Genomic DNA, 17,768 nt, shown 5'->3' on the forward strand with positions numbered 1-17,768 from the left:
TCCTGACCATACAAGGGTGGTTTAGCATAGAAGTCCACCATGTTTGTGTCTGCCAGACCCCTGATGGTTTATCTATAACATTGTAAACACCTTAAACGTCCGGCTTGGACCCGAGTATGATACAAAACATGAGTTTCTGGTGTGAAACATCTCATTTACTCATTTGAGATGGAGGACAAACTGATTATTTTGACTTGCTGCTTTGAATGTTTAGGTAGCTACAATAGTGTTTTAATCCAAATGCTACTGATTTAATGCAGCATAAAGAGCTAGTAAATGGATGTAAAGCAAATTACTAAAGTCCAATATTTATATACACTTGTAAGGGACATGTATTTAATTGTGGAGATTTCAGTTTCTGCAAATGTTCTTTTTTCTGACTGAGACAGGGCTTGTAGAAGAACCCGTTTTAAATCACCTCAAAGCTCAAATGAAGTTTGCTGCTGATAACCTGAACAAAGAAAATGCTTGAACAGGGACTTCCTTCTTGCATAGCAGCTCCTAGGCTCATTGGAATGTGAAAACTTGCTTGACTACGGACAGTGTCACCCGTGATGGAAAGTTTGGGTTTCCAACCTAGTCAAGGCATCACTGTTCCATGTACTGTAATATTTAAAATGTATGTAGATAAATGACATTAAAGAACTTTGGAAGACACATGGTGGACATTATTTGTCTAATATACTAATGTCATATACTAATCAAATCTTCCACTGCATGACTCTCTTTTTGAAGTTGTTACAACAAGCAAAGATAAGCAGTTAGTGGAAGACCAAGCGTGGGACATGGCTCATTCCCCAGGGACTGGTATCACTCAGCGGAGATAACCCGTCAGCAAGTGATCACTCAATGGAACCTTGTAATAGCAATGACTTACATGTAATAGTAAATGACTTATAGTAAGAGTGAACATTATTATCTAGCAAGTTAACTGTACAAATGTAATAGCACAAATTAAGGCTCAGCAAATGAACAAAAAATCTCCTCAGAGTTTTCACCAGACGACAGAGCAGCTTGGTATTCTCTAGCAGATGCTTCATTAGTGTAGTGTTGTCCTCATTAGCCCAGGCTAGGTTCTGTAAATACAGATGGATGCATCTGAGGAAAGATGGGTTGGAAACCTGGCAGACGGCATTGGTTTGACTTTCCATTGCTCTATGTTCTGTTAACTCGCATACTTCATACATGGTCCATTATAACGTACAACTAAAGAATAAGATTTAATCAACATCAACTCATTTTGCACTTGATAATTTCTTAACCACTGGATAATCTTAAATAGCAGTACAAAATATGTGTTTTCAATGCAAAAGCTGCATGGCTTTCGGGTTAATTTACTTAAAGACTGAACAGACTTGCTTTATTGTTGAGTCTCTGTAATGAGTCCACATTCCCAAAGGAACAGACACTTCACACAAACACAGAGCATCAGGGTCCAACAAAAGCTGGCATGAGCAGGATGTGGTTGGTGAGATTAACCCTTTCAGTTCACTCAGACAGCACTGTGCTTTCATGCATTCAGTCCCAGCTATTGAGCAGCTCCATGGAGAGGGTAGTTAGCACACGTCCCCTGCATAACAATGACATGATTAATAATACACAGCTTTTAGCAGGGCTCTATACTATCCAGCATTTTTTATTTGCAATACACCAGTGTTTAATCTTTCAAAATTTGTAGACAAAGTACCAAGTTTTATTTTTTTACAGGAACCACAGTAACACGTCTTCACCACAGACATGCACTTATCCACAGAAGCCTGTATGTGTAATTAGCACTTCAGTGACAGAGGTGAGCTTATTTATTATTCTGCTCCTCATATGAGTAAATCCCAAAAATAAATCACTTGCCGACAGTAGCAGTGCTGAATATTTTTCATTTCAATTCTTTGTCATCGACCGCTTTATCCTGATCAAGGCTGTGGTAGGTCTGGTTTTATCCAGAATGGTTCCATCCAGTCATGACTGCAATCCTATCCAAGACTTTAGAGGTGAACTTGAATGCCAGGAGAGAACCAGTTCAGTGAGCCCAAAATCAGTGCCTGAACTCTAGTAGCTAAATGGAAACGAATCCCCACAGTCATTTGGATAAGCAGAAACAGCAAATGCTCAATCTGTACTATACCCATAGTTTTAAAAGAGATGTTTGGGTGTCGTGTCTGCAGACCTTTTGCTGTATATTGTTCCCTCGCATTCCTGTAAAACGTATACAATTTATCTGCGTCAGAGAAACATCCCACTGATAACAAGTGATGAGAACACAGACAGAAATGTAGCATTCTTAATCGAATGTAGGAAGTGGAAGGGTGTTATCAACCTATATAAGCAAAGAAAGGAAGAGCAGAAGAGTGTACAGTATGCAGGACGACTTGGCTAGCTCTTAGTACTGGGTGGTCCATCATGACTGCAGCACGCAAAAATGTCAGTGAAGAAATGAGGAGGCTGTGAGAAAGACCCCACACAATGCCCCATTTCTCCAAGCTAAATATAATTACCATGCTATGATGTATGCAGTGTGAGGAAAAAGTAATTGCCCCCTTCTTTTAATGCACATCCGTCAACCTGAATCATTTCGGATCAATAAACAAAACATGACGATAGAATTATCATACAAAAAATTAAATAGTAAAAACACAATTTTGTTTAATCTTAGGAGCAAAGTTCTTCAACACTCATATGATCAATGTAAAAACATAATCAGTCCCTTAGCCAAACAACTGGCAGCAACATCTTTATGACTGCAACCATCCATAAACCATTTAGGAAAATTCAGTTCGCCATTCAGTGCTTCAAATCAGACACCAAACAGCTCTTACAATACAGTTCTTATCTTAACATCACTACTGGGTTTGAGTCACCACTTCAAAATTTACTCTTGATTCTGTGCTTGCATATCTTGCTTAATTCCTCAATATTTCCCAGATCCAGGCTTAGTTTTAATGTTAAAACGTAGGTAAATGCTGGACTGTCAGTAAAGTTTAAGATGAGTAAGATTTCTATTTTACAGTGATGGCTAAAATTAAGCCTGACTGGGTTCAATTAGCAAAACTGGCAGACAGGAAATGACTTTTTTACAGCACTGTAGGGTAGATTTAGTTTTATTCCTTTGATATTTTGGTATTACTGTTAAGTGGGAAATGGAAATACAAGCACTGCTGTAAGTTCCAAAAGAACAACAATGTGGAGTGTTAGCATTTTTGTGGTCTACACTCACTTGTAGGTTAGATGGCTAAGCCAAAAACATAGCAGGGAGCTTTATTATGCTTACTTATGCACAACTGTCAAAAGAAAAAGTCCTATAGGAGCAATATGTCTGTGCAATTGATCCACCAGTTTCTACTGCAATATTGAAACATGTGCATTTGTTGAAATGGAACATACTCAGCATTGGGCAGTTTCTTACTACACGTAGTAAAACTAACCCTACATTTATACTCACAATGAAAGGATGTGTGTTTAACATTAATCGACAGGACATTGTTATAGTACAGTAGTAGTCTAGTTTGGGTTATCGCTCAAAAGAATATCGGTTCACATCCAGCCTCTGTTATACAGCCACTTTTAGGCCCTTGAGCTCGGCCCTTAACTCTGTCTGCTCCAGGAGCGCTGTACAATGGCTGACCATGCGCTCTGACCCCAGCTTTCAAGAAAGATTGGATATGCAGAAAAAGCAATTCATTATACTGTACATGTATAAATGTACATTTGACAAATGGCATTCTTCTTAAAGATACAGTATTTGCTGTATGTATGTTTTGCGATGTATGAAAAAAAATATTTTTAATTATTTTATATCATTGATTTTATACATCTGTTAGCAAAGAATGCGACTGAAACTTCTGAACTCAGAAATTACAAAGAATGTTTACATAGTTTTGGCCATATAGGTTAATTATTAAATTCTTATATTATATTAAATAATGTAACCTTGTGTTTGTTTGTTTTTTACTATTAAGCATTGTTTCTTATGTTTTTGGGAAATAAAATATTAATCTGGGCAAGCTATATAGCACAGCTATATAGCTGTATAGCAATTTGTAGCTTAGTTAGCTACAGTTTAAGGTATCCTGTCTAAAACTGCACGTTCACCAAATACAGATATGTGACCCTTTCATCATCACAGACCTCCAAGAATGAAAGACAACAATGGGTGGCCAAAATAAACACAAAGATACCAGAAGAGAGGGAGGAGAAACACGGAAAGACTGTAGGTCATATACATTAGAGCTTTCTTTCCCAGGTGTTTCCGTAAGCTGCTTTTCACTGTTGCTCTTTGACGTCATCAGTTCAATTCATGCCAGGATGCTGATAAAGTCACTCTAATGACCTTAGTAAAGTCCGAGGAGATGAGCAGATATTTGAGTGTGAAAAGGAAATTGCCCAGGATTTGATGGAAAATGACTTTTTACAGAGTCAAACTAATGCATTTAGTGCAGAGAAATTCAACTTTCAGTTTTAATATTTCATATATGTTTAGTGCATAGATCTACTTCATACTTCAGGGCAAGACCTCAGCTATATTTACCAGACTTTAGGTAGCATAGTTCACTCCAAATGTATGATGACCTGTCCTAAATTTGTTCTAAATTACAACCTTGTGGTCTTGTGCAGTTAGACTTAACTTTTCAGACATATAACATTTGCTCCATTATGTGAAAGCTCGCGTTTGTTGGTTACATTCAGCTTTTATGATTAAAAACCACCCAATGTCACTGATGTGAAGCACCAGTATGAGTCCAGACACTGTGAGTAGGTAGGAGAGAGAGAGAAAGAGAGTGAGAGAGTTACAAGCCAGGTTTATTAGGTGCTTTGCATCTAATGATCCGAAGGAAAAGACTGGGGTGAAAACATTGCTGCTAATACAAGCTTTGTAGAACCTTCAATCCAGCAGCACCCCAAATCCACGCCTCCGTTAATGTAAGAATATGTTTGGTCTAGCTTTTATATGCTACAGGCTGTTTGGCTTTTTATTATTCAACTGAACTACTGGTTTTGGCTCTGACATAGCCCACATGTGTAGGCTGTCTGAATCTCCTTTACTGATTTGACTTATTTAAAGTGGTAAAAAATAATCTGGTTATGATCAAGACATCCTATCTGTGCATGTGTCTTGGAAAGAATGCTGTTTGAATAATGAATAACTGGGAGAAAATGGCCTTCATAGCTGTGTACGGGCCAAGGCACACCAAACAGACCACCATAATGTCTAAGGAACTTTATTCATGCATCGTTGAGCACCAATGCAAACCACAGAGTCTCCTGAGACCACAGCAATAACAACACTGTAACTACAGGATGCCACCGACAGTGAGGAAAGCTGGCACAGAACCTGGGGATGTCTTGTGCGCATGGGGCGTTATAAAGTGATTGATGGTTAATTTGTGTCCAGACCACCACCACACTTTTCCAACCAGAGGTCTGGAAAAAATAAACTTGGCATCTTCATTTGCAGTGTTACACCACCATTCATTAATCATCAGGTGAAAGTGGCTGTCGGATCACTACTAATGCTGTGTTTATCATTGCTTACCGTTATTTACGTATAAGATCTGATTCACTTAGATACCATTCAATATAAACACAGTGAAGTCTGATTCAGTCCATATTGTCATGAGGTCAGTTCTTACAGTCCAAACACATCTATGTACACACCCTCCCTTCTGGCGACAGCATTAGGCCCATGTTAATATTTCAGTCAGCACAAATGCTCAGTGAAGCAGAGGGCCGCCCCGGAGCCTGCTGGGAGATGGAAAAAGAGAAAGCGCAGGTTGGGCCAAATCAGAACCAGATGCTTCTGCACATGTGAATCAGCAAACATCACCAGCACCAGAGGCACAGTTAATGACTGAACTATATGATTCAGATTCACAATTCTGCTAAAGGAGGAACAAAATGTGGAAGAAGAACTACTGAACAAAGATGCGGATGTGATAATAAAACCAGATTTGTCTGCTTCCCATTCTGTCGAAAATATGAATTCAATTAAATGTGTTTTGATTGCGTGATGAGGAAGCTCAGTCTGAGTGCTGGAAAATGAATTTGACCTTTCCCGTTGATTCAGAGAAAGATCTAAAGCTGGGGTTTATGATCTCCAGATCATCAGGGACTTCTCCAGTTCAGATCCAAGAGGGAATCTGCATGACAGTGAATTTGGGGAATGTGATGTGTGGATGTTTACACACCTGTACTCCCAATGGCAAGCATACATCTGACTTTGGTCATGGTGACTAAAGAGAAGGATTTCACTATGTTACATTAGACAGCTGTGGTACAAATCTCAAGTTTACCAGTTACGTTCTTTCTGCCTGAATCATAAAATAAATTTTTCTTTAAATGTAAACCAGATGCATAAAGCTTCACAAGAAATCCTGCTAAGAAAACATTCGTAGTGTAGCACTTATGGCGAGTAACCCATCAAAAACTTGGCAAAGGTGATTCTGTATGTTATCGATATAAAATCTTGAAGTAAAGGCCAATATCAAACCTTCAATATCAGAAACAGACATTGTCACAGTAATTACACTGAATGTGTGCTAGAGAGTTATGTAAACTATTAAAAACGTGCTGATGGCTTTGTTCACCTACGTAGATCAAAATCTTACCTTAACCCCCCACACTGTTCCAATATCAATCATGTGCTTTAGACTAGTATCCCCCTTATTACAGATATTGTAGGATCAGTACATCCTACCCAAAAGTATTGTATATTTTAAATGCCTATTTGGGTGGTTCCAATGGCATTCTGTCTCTATAGTATCAGCAATTTCAGTAAGTCCTAACAAGCCTGACACCTCTCTGAAATCTTTGGCCATTCTTCTCCAGCTCATTGAGATTTGATGTCTTTCCTGCTGTAGCAGTTTTCTTAAAAAACCAAATAAATTTGATATGATCTATTTAGATATGATCTATTTAGCAAGGACCTAAAGGAGGCATCATCTGAAGTCATTCAAGCAATTTATTTCTGCAAGGCTTTAGTTTATACGAGAAATGTATATAAAGGAAAATAGTACACAATGAATAAAAGCTTTGGGAACAACCAGATGTTCCTCCAATTGTCACGGGAACTGCTGCTAAACATCACACACACTTTGTCCTTCAACAACAAGCGAGTTATTATGCATTAGAGACAGGTAATACACATTTTTGCATTGTCACCAAAATAGAAACAAAAAAACATTGTCACCTAGCATTTAAAGTCATGTAGAGTAAAACTACTGGGTGACATTGTGACACAAATGGTGTTTTTTCAGACTTCCAGGTTGTTGTTTTTTTCAGAAATAAAAAACAATTGTGATACTCATTAACAAGACATAAGGCTCCACAGACAAAAAGAAAGACTTTTGATGTAGTTCAACAAAAAGCTACAGCAGATTTATCGAAGCTGGCAGATGGCTGTTTCTGATTTAGAACAGGGGTAAAATTAGATTTAATTCTAGCAGCCAGAGTAATCCAATAGCTTAATAAAACTGAGATCAGATGGCAAGTCCATTACTCTAAACTAACCTAGCTCTACAAACAAAACAAAACCAAAGAACAAAAAGATGTAAATTGTTTAAACATGGGTGGTAAAAAGCTGCAAGACTTCCATGGTAAAAGCAGATGCTCGGTAATCCTCCTAATGCGACTTTTCAATGCAAATGAATAATAATCTGGAGAAAACTGTATGAGTCACATGTCCTACATTTAAATAAATGAACCACTTCACTGACCAATTGGCCCTATAAAATGTCCTGGCTGTTCCTGAGGGACCCTTTATCAGGATGCAACAGGTTCTATGATGATGAATTAGCAGGCTGCTCAGAATATGGCTTTGTGTGAATGGATCGGCTGTTGAGCAGCAAAGAAACAGGAAAGACAGCCAAGCCACCTCAACAAAAGGCAAAATGACATCATTGCCAGGGTTTTTGGAGTCACTTAAAGATTCTGACATCTCTCACTGGGCTTTGCAATGGTGTAAAGATTACTTTAACACCATCCCAGCCATGTACATAAAAATATATTAAAACACAAAAAATAAGAGTTAAGAGTAGACCTTTACTGACAATGTCCTGGATTTGTGTCCTTCACATGTGCAGCCTTTTAATGAGACACAACCTAAGATTTCCATGTAACATCTTGTTTTTCAAGCGATGTAATGTACAGGTGGTGAATAAAAACAGATAAAAACAGAAACACCACATAAAAACTTGAATGATTAAATCCTACTGACAAAGATACACTATATAGCCAAAGTATTTGGGCTATATGACTTCTGTGTGATTTTTTCTCTTTTGTCAATGCTTCTCACAAGACTTTGGAGTATGTCTGTGGGAATTTAGTAGAAAGCATCAATTAATTAATGTTCAAATTAATTCCAAAGCTGTTAGGTGATGTTAAGGTCAGGGCTCTGTGCAGGCCATTGAAGTTTCCTTAAACCCAGCTTTTCTTCATGTCTTTGTTTTTACCTTGCTTTGTGCAAAGGGGCACATTTATGCTGGAACAGTAAAGGGCCTTCTCTAAACTGCAGAATTTGATTTATTACACCTGTTACCAATAGTTGTGACTGAAACACAATAATTATAATGTGGGTCTTTGTACTTTGTTCTTTATAGTGAAGCTATACATAAAAAGATTCTACTGGGTGCATCGTTAATTTACAACATGTATTAGCTTCACAAGAGCTCTGATAATTAGTCATTTTACGTGAGATATGAGTTCCACAGAGGCCAAAATGTAAGTGGCAATAATAAAAAAGGTAAAAGTTTTTTTATGTTTGAAAGGGGAGAGCCTCCAGGTAATCCAGGTAATACATAAGCAAAAGGTACAAGCAAAGAGGAACAGTGATCACAAATGACATTAGCAAAGAGGAACTTTGGTCACATGGATAGAAAGCACTTCAAAGTAAAGTTGCAAAACACCCCTAAATGCAACCACACAATAAACCACAAAAACGAATAAGCACTTCAATGGACCCCTGAGCAGTGGCAAAAACATTTAATATGGTCTAATCAACTTTCACCATGTTTCCTATATCTGGACTGATTCATGTATTAATGAAGTCAAACATGCTTTCTACTCACAATGTTTGCTACCAGCTGTTAAGCATGGTGGTAAATCAATAATAGTATGAGCTTCAAGTGTTAAGTAATATATGTGTAATACACCAATCAGGCATAACATTATGACCACTTTCCTAATATTGCCCCCCTTTTGCTGTCCCATACGCAAAAAACTGTGATGCACTGTGTTTTCTGGCACCTTTCTATCATTACCAGCATTAACTTCTTTAGCAATTTGAGCTACAGTAGCTCGTCCGTTGGATCAGACCAGCCTTCGCTCCCCACAAGCATCAATGAGCCTTGGCCGCCCATGACCCTGTCGCCGGTTTACCACTGTTCCTTCCTTGGACCACTTTTGATAGATACTGACCACTGCAGACTGGGACACACCCCACAAGAGCTGCAGTTTTCTAGCCATCACAATTTGGCCCTTGTCAAATTCGCTCAAATCCTTACGCTTGTCCATTTTTCCTGCTTCTAACATCAACTCTGAGGATAAAATGTTCACTTGCTGCCTAATATATCCCCCCCACTAACAGGTGCCGTGATGAAGAGATAATCAGTGTTATTCACTTCACCTATCAGTGGTCATGTTACGCCTCATCGGTGTATATAAGTAATATATTTGAGACTATTGCACAGTCTACTGTCACCTTCTTCATGCCAAAGAAAACTAGAGGATTTTCTTTTTGAAATATGCATCAACATTTTACCACAAACCTGTGATGACTTGTATCAGCATTTCTAGACCATTTAATTTCTGAAAGTGTTAAAAACTGAATTGGGTTTAACAACCAGACCATACAGCTTCAAATAATATCTTTTTCCACATTTAAGTGGAATTTCATATCAAAGAGAAAACTGATAAGATGATTTTCTCAGATCCTGAGCAATACAGCTGAGCCTACACTTTAATCCTCCTGGCCTGCTCAGCCTCTCTGAAGTAGACTCTGCTTCTTGCAAAGCAGTTTCTTTTAAATCTGGGTCAAATCGTCTGATGCACTGGACTGCAAAGAAAGAAACCTGGCCATCAGTACCAACTGGCAAAGGAGCAATTTCTTGACTTCCAAAGAAGTTTTGCCTAACTGTACTGTTTCCACTCCTAATGCAAACACATCCAGGATTATTACGTACAAACATAATAGACTTTATCTCCAAAAATCCACATCCATAAAAGAACATGAAATTTGAATGAAAGTGAATGTCGCTGTGTGGGTCCACACTACCTGCTGTGCCACTGTGCCTCATAGATTACGTACAGTATCCTAAATGAATGTCTCCTGAATGTCATAATTAGTCTTAAATACATACTACTGTACTAAACATTCCATTCTTTTAACCATGCTGTGATCGTGTTACTGGAATTGTGTTAAGTTTACTTTCACCTTCCTTTAAGACCAGGAGATCATGAAAATTAAACATTGCTTTGAGAAACAACAGTCAGTCAGAGTCTGTGTCACATTGAGATTGTCACAGATTGACAGCCTGGTCACTGGCTCTCTTCACACAAAGTGCAACTTCAAGGAAACCTCATTTACAAAGATGAACAGGCACAATAACACAAATCCACAAAGAGGAAGTAGGTCAGTTTGAAATACAGCAGAAGCAACAAGATGGACCACATACAAAGTGAGCTCTGGCTGCATTCAGTTCAGATTTTATTTGTTATGCAGTGTGCTAAGAACCAATTTAATTTACTGGGTTGCTTATTTCTGCCATTATTGCCTGTATCCTGACAGCAGCCCAGATTTTTCAAACTTACAGTGTCAATGAAAGCAAAACTTCAGTGGGGCAACAGTGGTAGGGTTTAGGACAATGACAAAATCACACACGTCACAGCATAAAACACAGCGGTAGACTGGATCTACAAAAAATTGATCTAAAACAAATAGCGAGTATTGACCATGATATTAATGCTCAGCCGATACAAGTACTGGATTAGTCATCTGATGATCCAAGCCTCACCACCAAATTGTCACTTTTGGGCCCCTGAGGCTATTAGCCTTTGATTTCTTGCATTGTATTCAGTCCCAAATGTAAGTCACTTTGGATAAAGGCATCAACTAAATGCTATAAATGTAAGTGTAAACTAGACTAGGGGTGTGCAACTAGTCATTGAGTACAGATGTGTGATGCTGTCACATACATGCACATCATTAGATTTGTCCATTAATTATTAGGTGTAGTAGAAGTGTAAAGTCAAAGAAATTAGCAAACAAGATCAGGTCTCTCTTTCATTTTCATTTAGAGCTGAGGAATTACTTAAGGAAAAAATCCCAAGCAAATCAATCAAATGAGTAAAGACATTCAAAAAGACATTTTATAAAGTCAGCATCTCCAAAGAGTGTCCTTCATAATATCTTGTGTCCTCCATCTCAGAGTATCATGACCATGAGTCAGTGAGGAGCCCTGCGGCAAGGAGGCCTCCACACATCCGGCAGCTGCACAAAAAGAAGCGGGAAGCCACTCAGTTCCAGTGAAAAGAGCAAGTATGACAGCTTAGCCATGACGCATCGCAACAATGGGTATGTTCTGCCAGAGAAGATTTAGGACAGTCACACGTGGGAAACACCCTCAAAGCAACTGGCAATGGATACTTGACAGTTAGGACCTGTTATAATGTCCATGTCCAAGTCTTATACTTGTAAAAAAAATTTCTATTTATGACTAAGCAAGCTAATGTGGATCAAATTCACAAGGACGCAGTCAGCAGAAATAACTGCATTATAGAATTACCAGCAAAATAAACAAGACAGACTTCAGCTTGATAGATTTAACTTCTGCAAAAACATATTACACCAGGCTCATATTTAATTTTCCACCACAAGTAGCCTATTTTAACTGCATGCTGTCACCAAGAGTCTTTTGGTTCTGCAAAAATAGCCACAATTTAAGAGCACCATCATATGACTAGAAATAGCTCAGACAAGGCCACAGGCTGGTGCACGTGGCACAGTGGACATTTCTTTTGGAAACTGTCAGTACAACTCCAGCTCATGTCTTGTTACTTTATGATTGATTTCTTTATTACTGAAAGAGCAGGCATCAGACAGAAACAATGGAATGGGTGGTCAGGTGGCTTCAACAGACTTCAAATTCTTTACCTGCCATAAATGAATGCCTCAAAAATTTATTAATAAATGGTGTTGTAACCTTTACGCTGAACATGCTTGGCAGGTACCTTTCTTTCTGTCTATTCAGAACACTGCTGCTTTTCCTTCTGTTTGCTGCTAATAAAGTTATATTTACAGTGGCATAAAACAGCAAGATGATTATTTTCCTTTTTAAACTGGCTGCATAAGGATTTTTAGAGTTAAAATACTAATTAAGACGGTACGACTAATTAAAACAGAACATTCTGATTAAACTGTCACCTCACTGTAATTATTTCCCAAATGTTTCAGTAGGTACCAATAATAATTTCCAAGCTGTGTTTAAATCTACAATTCAACAATAAAATAAAATGACTTTGTTCTTGTTCAAACCAGAGACCCACATACAGTATATGGATAATATAAAAATGTTTTCATTTAAACACTTTTAGTAGTTAATGCACGTTTGGGAGTTTTATTTCAATAAAATAGAAAGGTATCTATATTTTCAGTCATGTCTGTAAATCCCTGATAAGTACTCCTGATTCCCTGACAAGACAGTGAACCGAATTTAGGTAGGTAAAATAAAACTTAAAAGCAAAACAATCACAGCTTTAAGAAATATATCACTGCCTGGTGATAAAGCAGCAATAGTCAGCTCTTACCGTGCTCAAATATCAAATAGCAAAGAGCACTAGGTGAAAATAGTTTAACGGACAATAAGGACATTTCCCTCTATTTTAAAGGTCCTTTTTACATATAAACAAGAGAGGTCTTCTGTAAATACCTTTCACTCAGTATTTAGACACAAAGCCAGATGGTAGCCATTAGGCCTAGCAAGTCTGGAAGTCTTTGATTTGGAGCAGAGATCATATCTGCTTGCTCGTATACATTCTCACGACATTCACTCTCACTGTATCTTTTCACACACACACGCAGAGCGTACTGGGAGTTAAACTGGCTGTGTGGAGGGGATGTGGCTGCAAAGGAATGCATCCTTTATTTATCTAACCTCTGTAGCAAGATGTGTGCAGCACCGACAGAGACAGTCCGTGGGACTCCCAGCGTTCCTTCCATCCATGTTTTTTTTTTTACCTCCTGTAAGTAGTCCTCCCTCTGTGTCACTGGAGCACTAGAGAAGGGGGTCATTTAGGTTTTGCTGGCTATTCAGGCATTCTGTTTCTAATAAACATCTATAGATACCAGCCATTCTTCCACATATTTAGGTTTTTTCCATTAACAATGTAAAAATCTATACAGAAATGTGCTGAGGCTGGACTCAGTCAGCTACAACGTTGAACAATTCTTCTTCAAGTGACATGCTGTTGCACAAATCACAGTCCAGCATGTCCAAGCATTCAGTGAATAGGATTCCCACAGACTCTGCATGCCATTTGTGCCAAATGTTTTAAACATTTATTTACTGTCTTTATCTGGAATTCAGCCAACAGTATGTCAAAGTCTAAGACTGTAAACAACCAAATAAAATGTATATTCACAATAACATCTAACAAAATCTGTAATATTATAAAAAACTGAAGTAGCCTATTTTCTAAAACAATCTATAAAGTACTGGCATCCCCACAGTGCTGACGACTCTCTGCACAGCAAAACGTTTACAGCATTATCATGGTATACTTTAAATTTAAATCCTATGTTTACATGGTTAATGTGTGTTCTGTCAGCTCCATTACAGGGTTTTAGGCAAGTACATGTACTGATTGCAATACACTATATTGGCTTGGTATATACTTAATATAAACCATACCCAGAACCAGCAGAGATTACGTAGGTTCGCAACCGCATCATCACTGCTTGACCATCAGGTAATACCCAATACGGATAAAAACTTAACTTTTCTCGTTTAAAGTGTTTGGTTTGAAATATTCCACACATAACATTAAAACAATGTCAGTGACCCAGCCTCACAATGAAAAGTTTCAGGTGTTTAAACATAACTACTCACCTTTATACTGTGCTATTATAAAATAGCATAGTTTTACCTCTGGAACCCTATTTTTGTCCTTATTCAAGGGCAGGGAGTTAAAGTACCCAAATGTCCACTCAAAAGTTGGAAGTCTAGCAACCCTGACTGCTATAATGGCCATAGTAATATCAATATTCTACCTGCAATATAATGATCTTTAAGCATTGAGATAACTGATCACGTGGTTGCTCTTTTTAAGTTAAGTGAGTGAAGAAAATGTAATTTCTTATATTCTTTCTTATGTTCTTCAGTTTCCTGTCTATATGAAATTTGTTCATCCATATTTTCCTGTCATACAGCCACCTGCTGTGAACTGGCACGAACTGCAGCATTAGCCTTGGCTGCCAAATACACTAAAATGCCAGTGTGTTAGCTCTGCCAACAACCACCATGGTCTTACCGTTATACCAAACAGGTTTTTTTCTGGTAGCCGAACATTTAATATGTAATACAGTTAATAAACGGCTGCTATAGCAAACAGTATTACAAAAAATACGAGTTTTTACAGATTTTCTTCTTTAGTTTCTTTGTAAGAGTAGTTGCAAGATTTCAGTCAGAATTTTCAGTTTCCGTTAGAAACCGTTAAAATTCAAAATTCAAAAGTAATATTAATGGTGCGTTCAAATGCGCGTAAATCAAAGATAATGTGTCATTGTATTAAACAGGGGACTACAGGTTGTTGAAGTACAGCACTCATAACAGACTTAATAAGACTAGTAGATTGGATTAGTACAGCACTTAGCCAAGACTTAATTAATTAATCCCATTCCGAATTTAAATGTAAATTTACTGTTACATGTGCCGCATTTTGTTACTTAAGAATGCACCGAACTGGTCTGTAGCATGAAAGTATTTGCTCGTGTACCCTATGAAACCGTGAATGTTCGTCACACTGAACATCCCTCCAAAATGTATCCAACGCGGCTGATAGATTTAAGGGGGTGAAGCGAAATACAAGGACACAGTAAAACAGACAATGGAAATCAGATATAAAATGGCAGTTTGCACAGATGCTGTTAACATATGATTTTTTTTTTTTTTTGCCTAATCACCAAGGAAACTGCTTAAACCGCTATGTAATGTCACCCTGATAGATAAACGGGATCACCAGCAACACAGCTGAAGCGAAACTGAATAAATCTGTGCATACCTAAACCGGGGTGAATCTTTCAGGCAGTCTTCAAAATCCACCGTCATTTTGGGGCGAATCTGGTCCGTCGGTTTTAAAGCAAAAATCTCATTTCAGGCAGATATAATAAAAATACCCAGGAACAATCCAACGTCCTGCTGTAAGCGCTCGTCCACTGTAGGAGAGAGTGTCACCGTGGGCAGGACCACTTAACGGATAGGGATCAGTGAATGAGTTAGGGAACGTCGTTAAAGTGCTGCTTCTACACGAAAACGTGTCCCCGACAAACACGACCTTCACACGCTGTGTTTAAATTGTGATTCTTTTGCTACCAGCAATACATAATATCCACTTATTTATAACGTTCCAAACATGTTACATTCTGGTTGGTAACACCAGTGCTATCTACTTCGTATCTACTCTTGGTAGCTACTTTCTGGCAGGATTTTTACATTCTATTTTTACTTTTAACCCACCCAGTGTACCCAAAACTTGTTACTATTGATTACATTAACGTCAGGGATAAGATACAAAACTTAATGAGCAACAAATAAAGTTATTATATTTTTGAACAGGTGTGCAAAAAGAATTCTACAGATTTTAGTAGAATTTAAACGGTTTAAATGTCTCCAGAGTTTAAATTCAAAAAATTGTGCAATAATATAAACATGACCCACTGATTTTTTTTCTTTTGCATTTTTTTCTATTGATCTAGTCATATCCAATATCCTACCGTGTGCATAATGTGAAACTTGTGTTAGAGCTCAATGTAGGGAGGGCTGGAAAAGGTATGTGCTAAGCTGAGACCCTGCTTAGGCAGCATCTGGATAGAGGAATTGCAATGTAGAAATACAAATTACTTAGTAGGAAGTAAAAAAAAAAATGCCAAAGATTATTAAAAAATACCTGCCAATAGATGAAGTGGTTACTTTAGTATGAATGAATGGGAGAGTGGGTGTGTTCTAGCAACATGTCCAGGTTGTATTCCAGCGTTGTGCCAGGTGTTTCCTAGAAATGCTCCAAACCTATTGCAATTCTGACCAGGTTAATGCATTTAAAAACAGTGATAACACTTTTAGCATTCCTGTGTACAGTGGAAGGTTTGGTATTGCATTACTTATTGATTTGATAGAACAGAAATGTTTAGTGAAGCAGGTAGAAATTCTCACTCTGGTCTGAAAGCTGAAATAAATCTCACTTATCCTTTTTGACAGGTTGTACCAACAATACCAGAACCACTTTTACACAAATGACATATAGCTGACCAAAATAACTTCTGGTCAGCTCCAGAACTACTGACATCCTGCATTTAGTACTTTGTACAACGTTTCTTTGCCAACATGTCAGCAATGAGTCTTAGTGGATAATGCTTAATTTTGATACAGGGTTAAAATATGATGTACTCAGTGGACTGGGACATGTGATTCTGTGGTCATTGAACCTATGTTTTTATGATTGTCTTGCATGAAAGTACAAACCGCAATCCAATTTGAGCTTTTTAGCAAAGATTGCCATCTGGTTTTAATGCAGGTAGATTGATTAAACTGGCACTGCTTTACGCCTCACTTTGAATGATAAGGACTAATCAGAATTATTTCGAGTCCCCATGTTTTGTAGGCGAGGCCAGAAATAGAAAATGTTATTAATTCACAGGAAGTTGAGCAGCCCGGGGGAGGGCAGCATAGCACTTCACTACATTCTGTCAGTGTTCTATTGTTCAGAGGAACCGAGCGAAGGGGGCCTGGACTACTGATTAGCAGGGATTTTATTCCACCGCTCTGTGGGATAGGGGAGTGTCCAGACTGGCATTCGAGTGGGGTTATAGAGTAAGTTCACAAAAAAGAAAACCCTTTACACAGGAAGTTGGAACAGAAGGGGAGGGGTTCTGAATTGCTGCTAAATTGTATTATTTAAGCAAATTGCTTCTCCCTATGGCACTGTTCTTTCTTTAGTAAATTTGATTAGAATGAAGGAGTTCATGAATACAAAGAAATAACTATGAGACATAGCAGGTGGTGGTGTAACTGTCTTTATAACATTTGGCCTTGTTTGGTTGGTGGCACAGATGGAACTCAAACTCAAGAATCAAATCCTGACTAAGTTTTACTGTATGTTATAAACATCCCTAAGTGTATGTACACTTTTGACTTTTTGCCACTGATCGTATAGTAGCTTCCTACTTGAGTTTAATATAGTAAGGTACCACCCATGAATAAATGGTTTCCATACCGCTGCGTGACTGCACTTGACTTTGTTTTGGAGCATGCTGATGGATCCAGTGGTTCTGCTGGCTCTGGCAACACTCAGCCATTCAAGTGCTGCTAGACAATTATTTCTCAATTTTTGTTTTTTCTCACACTCTAGCATTTCTTATGTAAACCTCCTCCGCTGGGACTAAAATTAGCTTTGCTAAATTCAGACAGATTTTTCATGCTTCCTACCTCACATTCCTCACTTCCTTTTTCTCTCACTTGGATCATAAGAATTTATTTTCCTTCTCATTCTCTCATTCCTTTGTAGCTGAT

The 17,768-nt window shown here is 38.1% G+C and overlaps 1 protein-coding gene across 1 annotated transcript in view; it reads right to left on the bottom strand.

The window, feature by feature from the left end:
- The window catches only part of acap3a (ArfGAP with coiled-coil, ankyrin repeat and PH domains 3a), a 51,401-nt gene extending 35,994 nt beyond the window's left edge, over positions 1-15,407 (bottom strand). The window contains exon 1 of the mRNA XM_063016177.1: positions 15,265-15,407. Coding sequence (XP_062872247.1) covers positions 15,265-15,311 — 47 coding nt within the window. The 5' untranslated portion in view covers positions 15,312-15,407. The remainder of the gene's footprint in view (positions 1-15,264) is intronic.
- Between the last annotated feature and the right edge of the window lie 2,361 nt (positions 15,408-17,768).

Source organism: Trichomycterus rosablanca, chromosome 19, assembly GCF_030014385.1.
Source record: "Trichomycterus rosablanca isolate fTriRos1 chromosome 19, fTriRos1.hap1, whole genome shotgun sequence".
Lineage (NCBI taxonomy): Eukaryota > Metazoa > Chordata > Actinopteri > Siluriformes > Trichomycteridae > Trichomycterus > Trichomycterus rosablanca.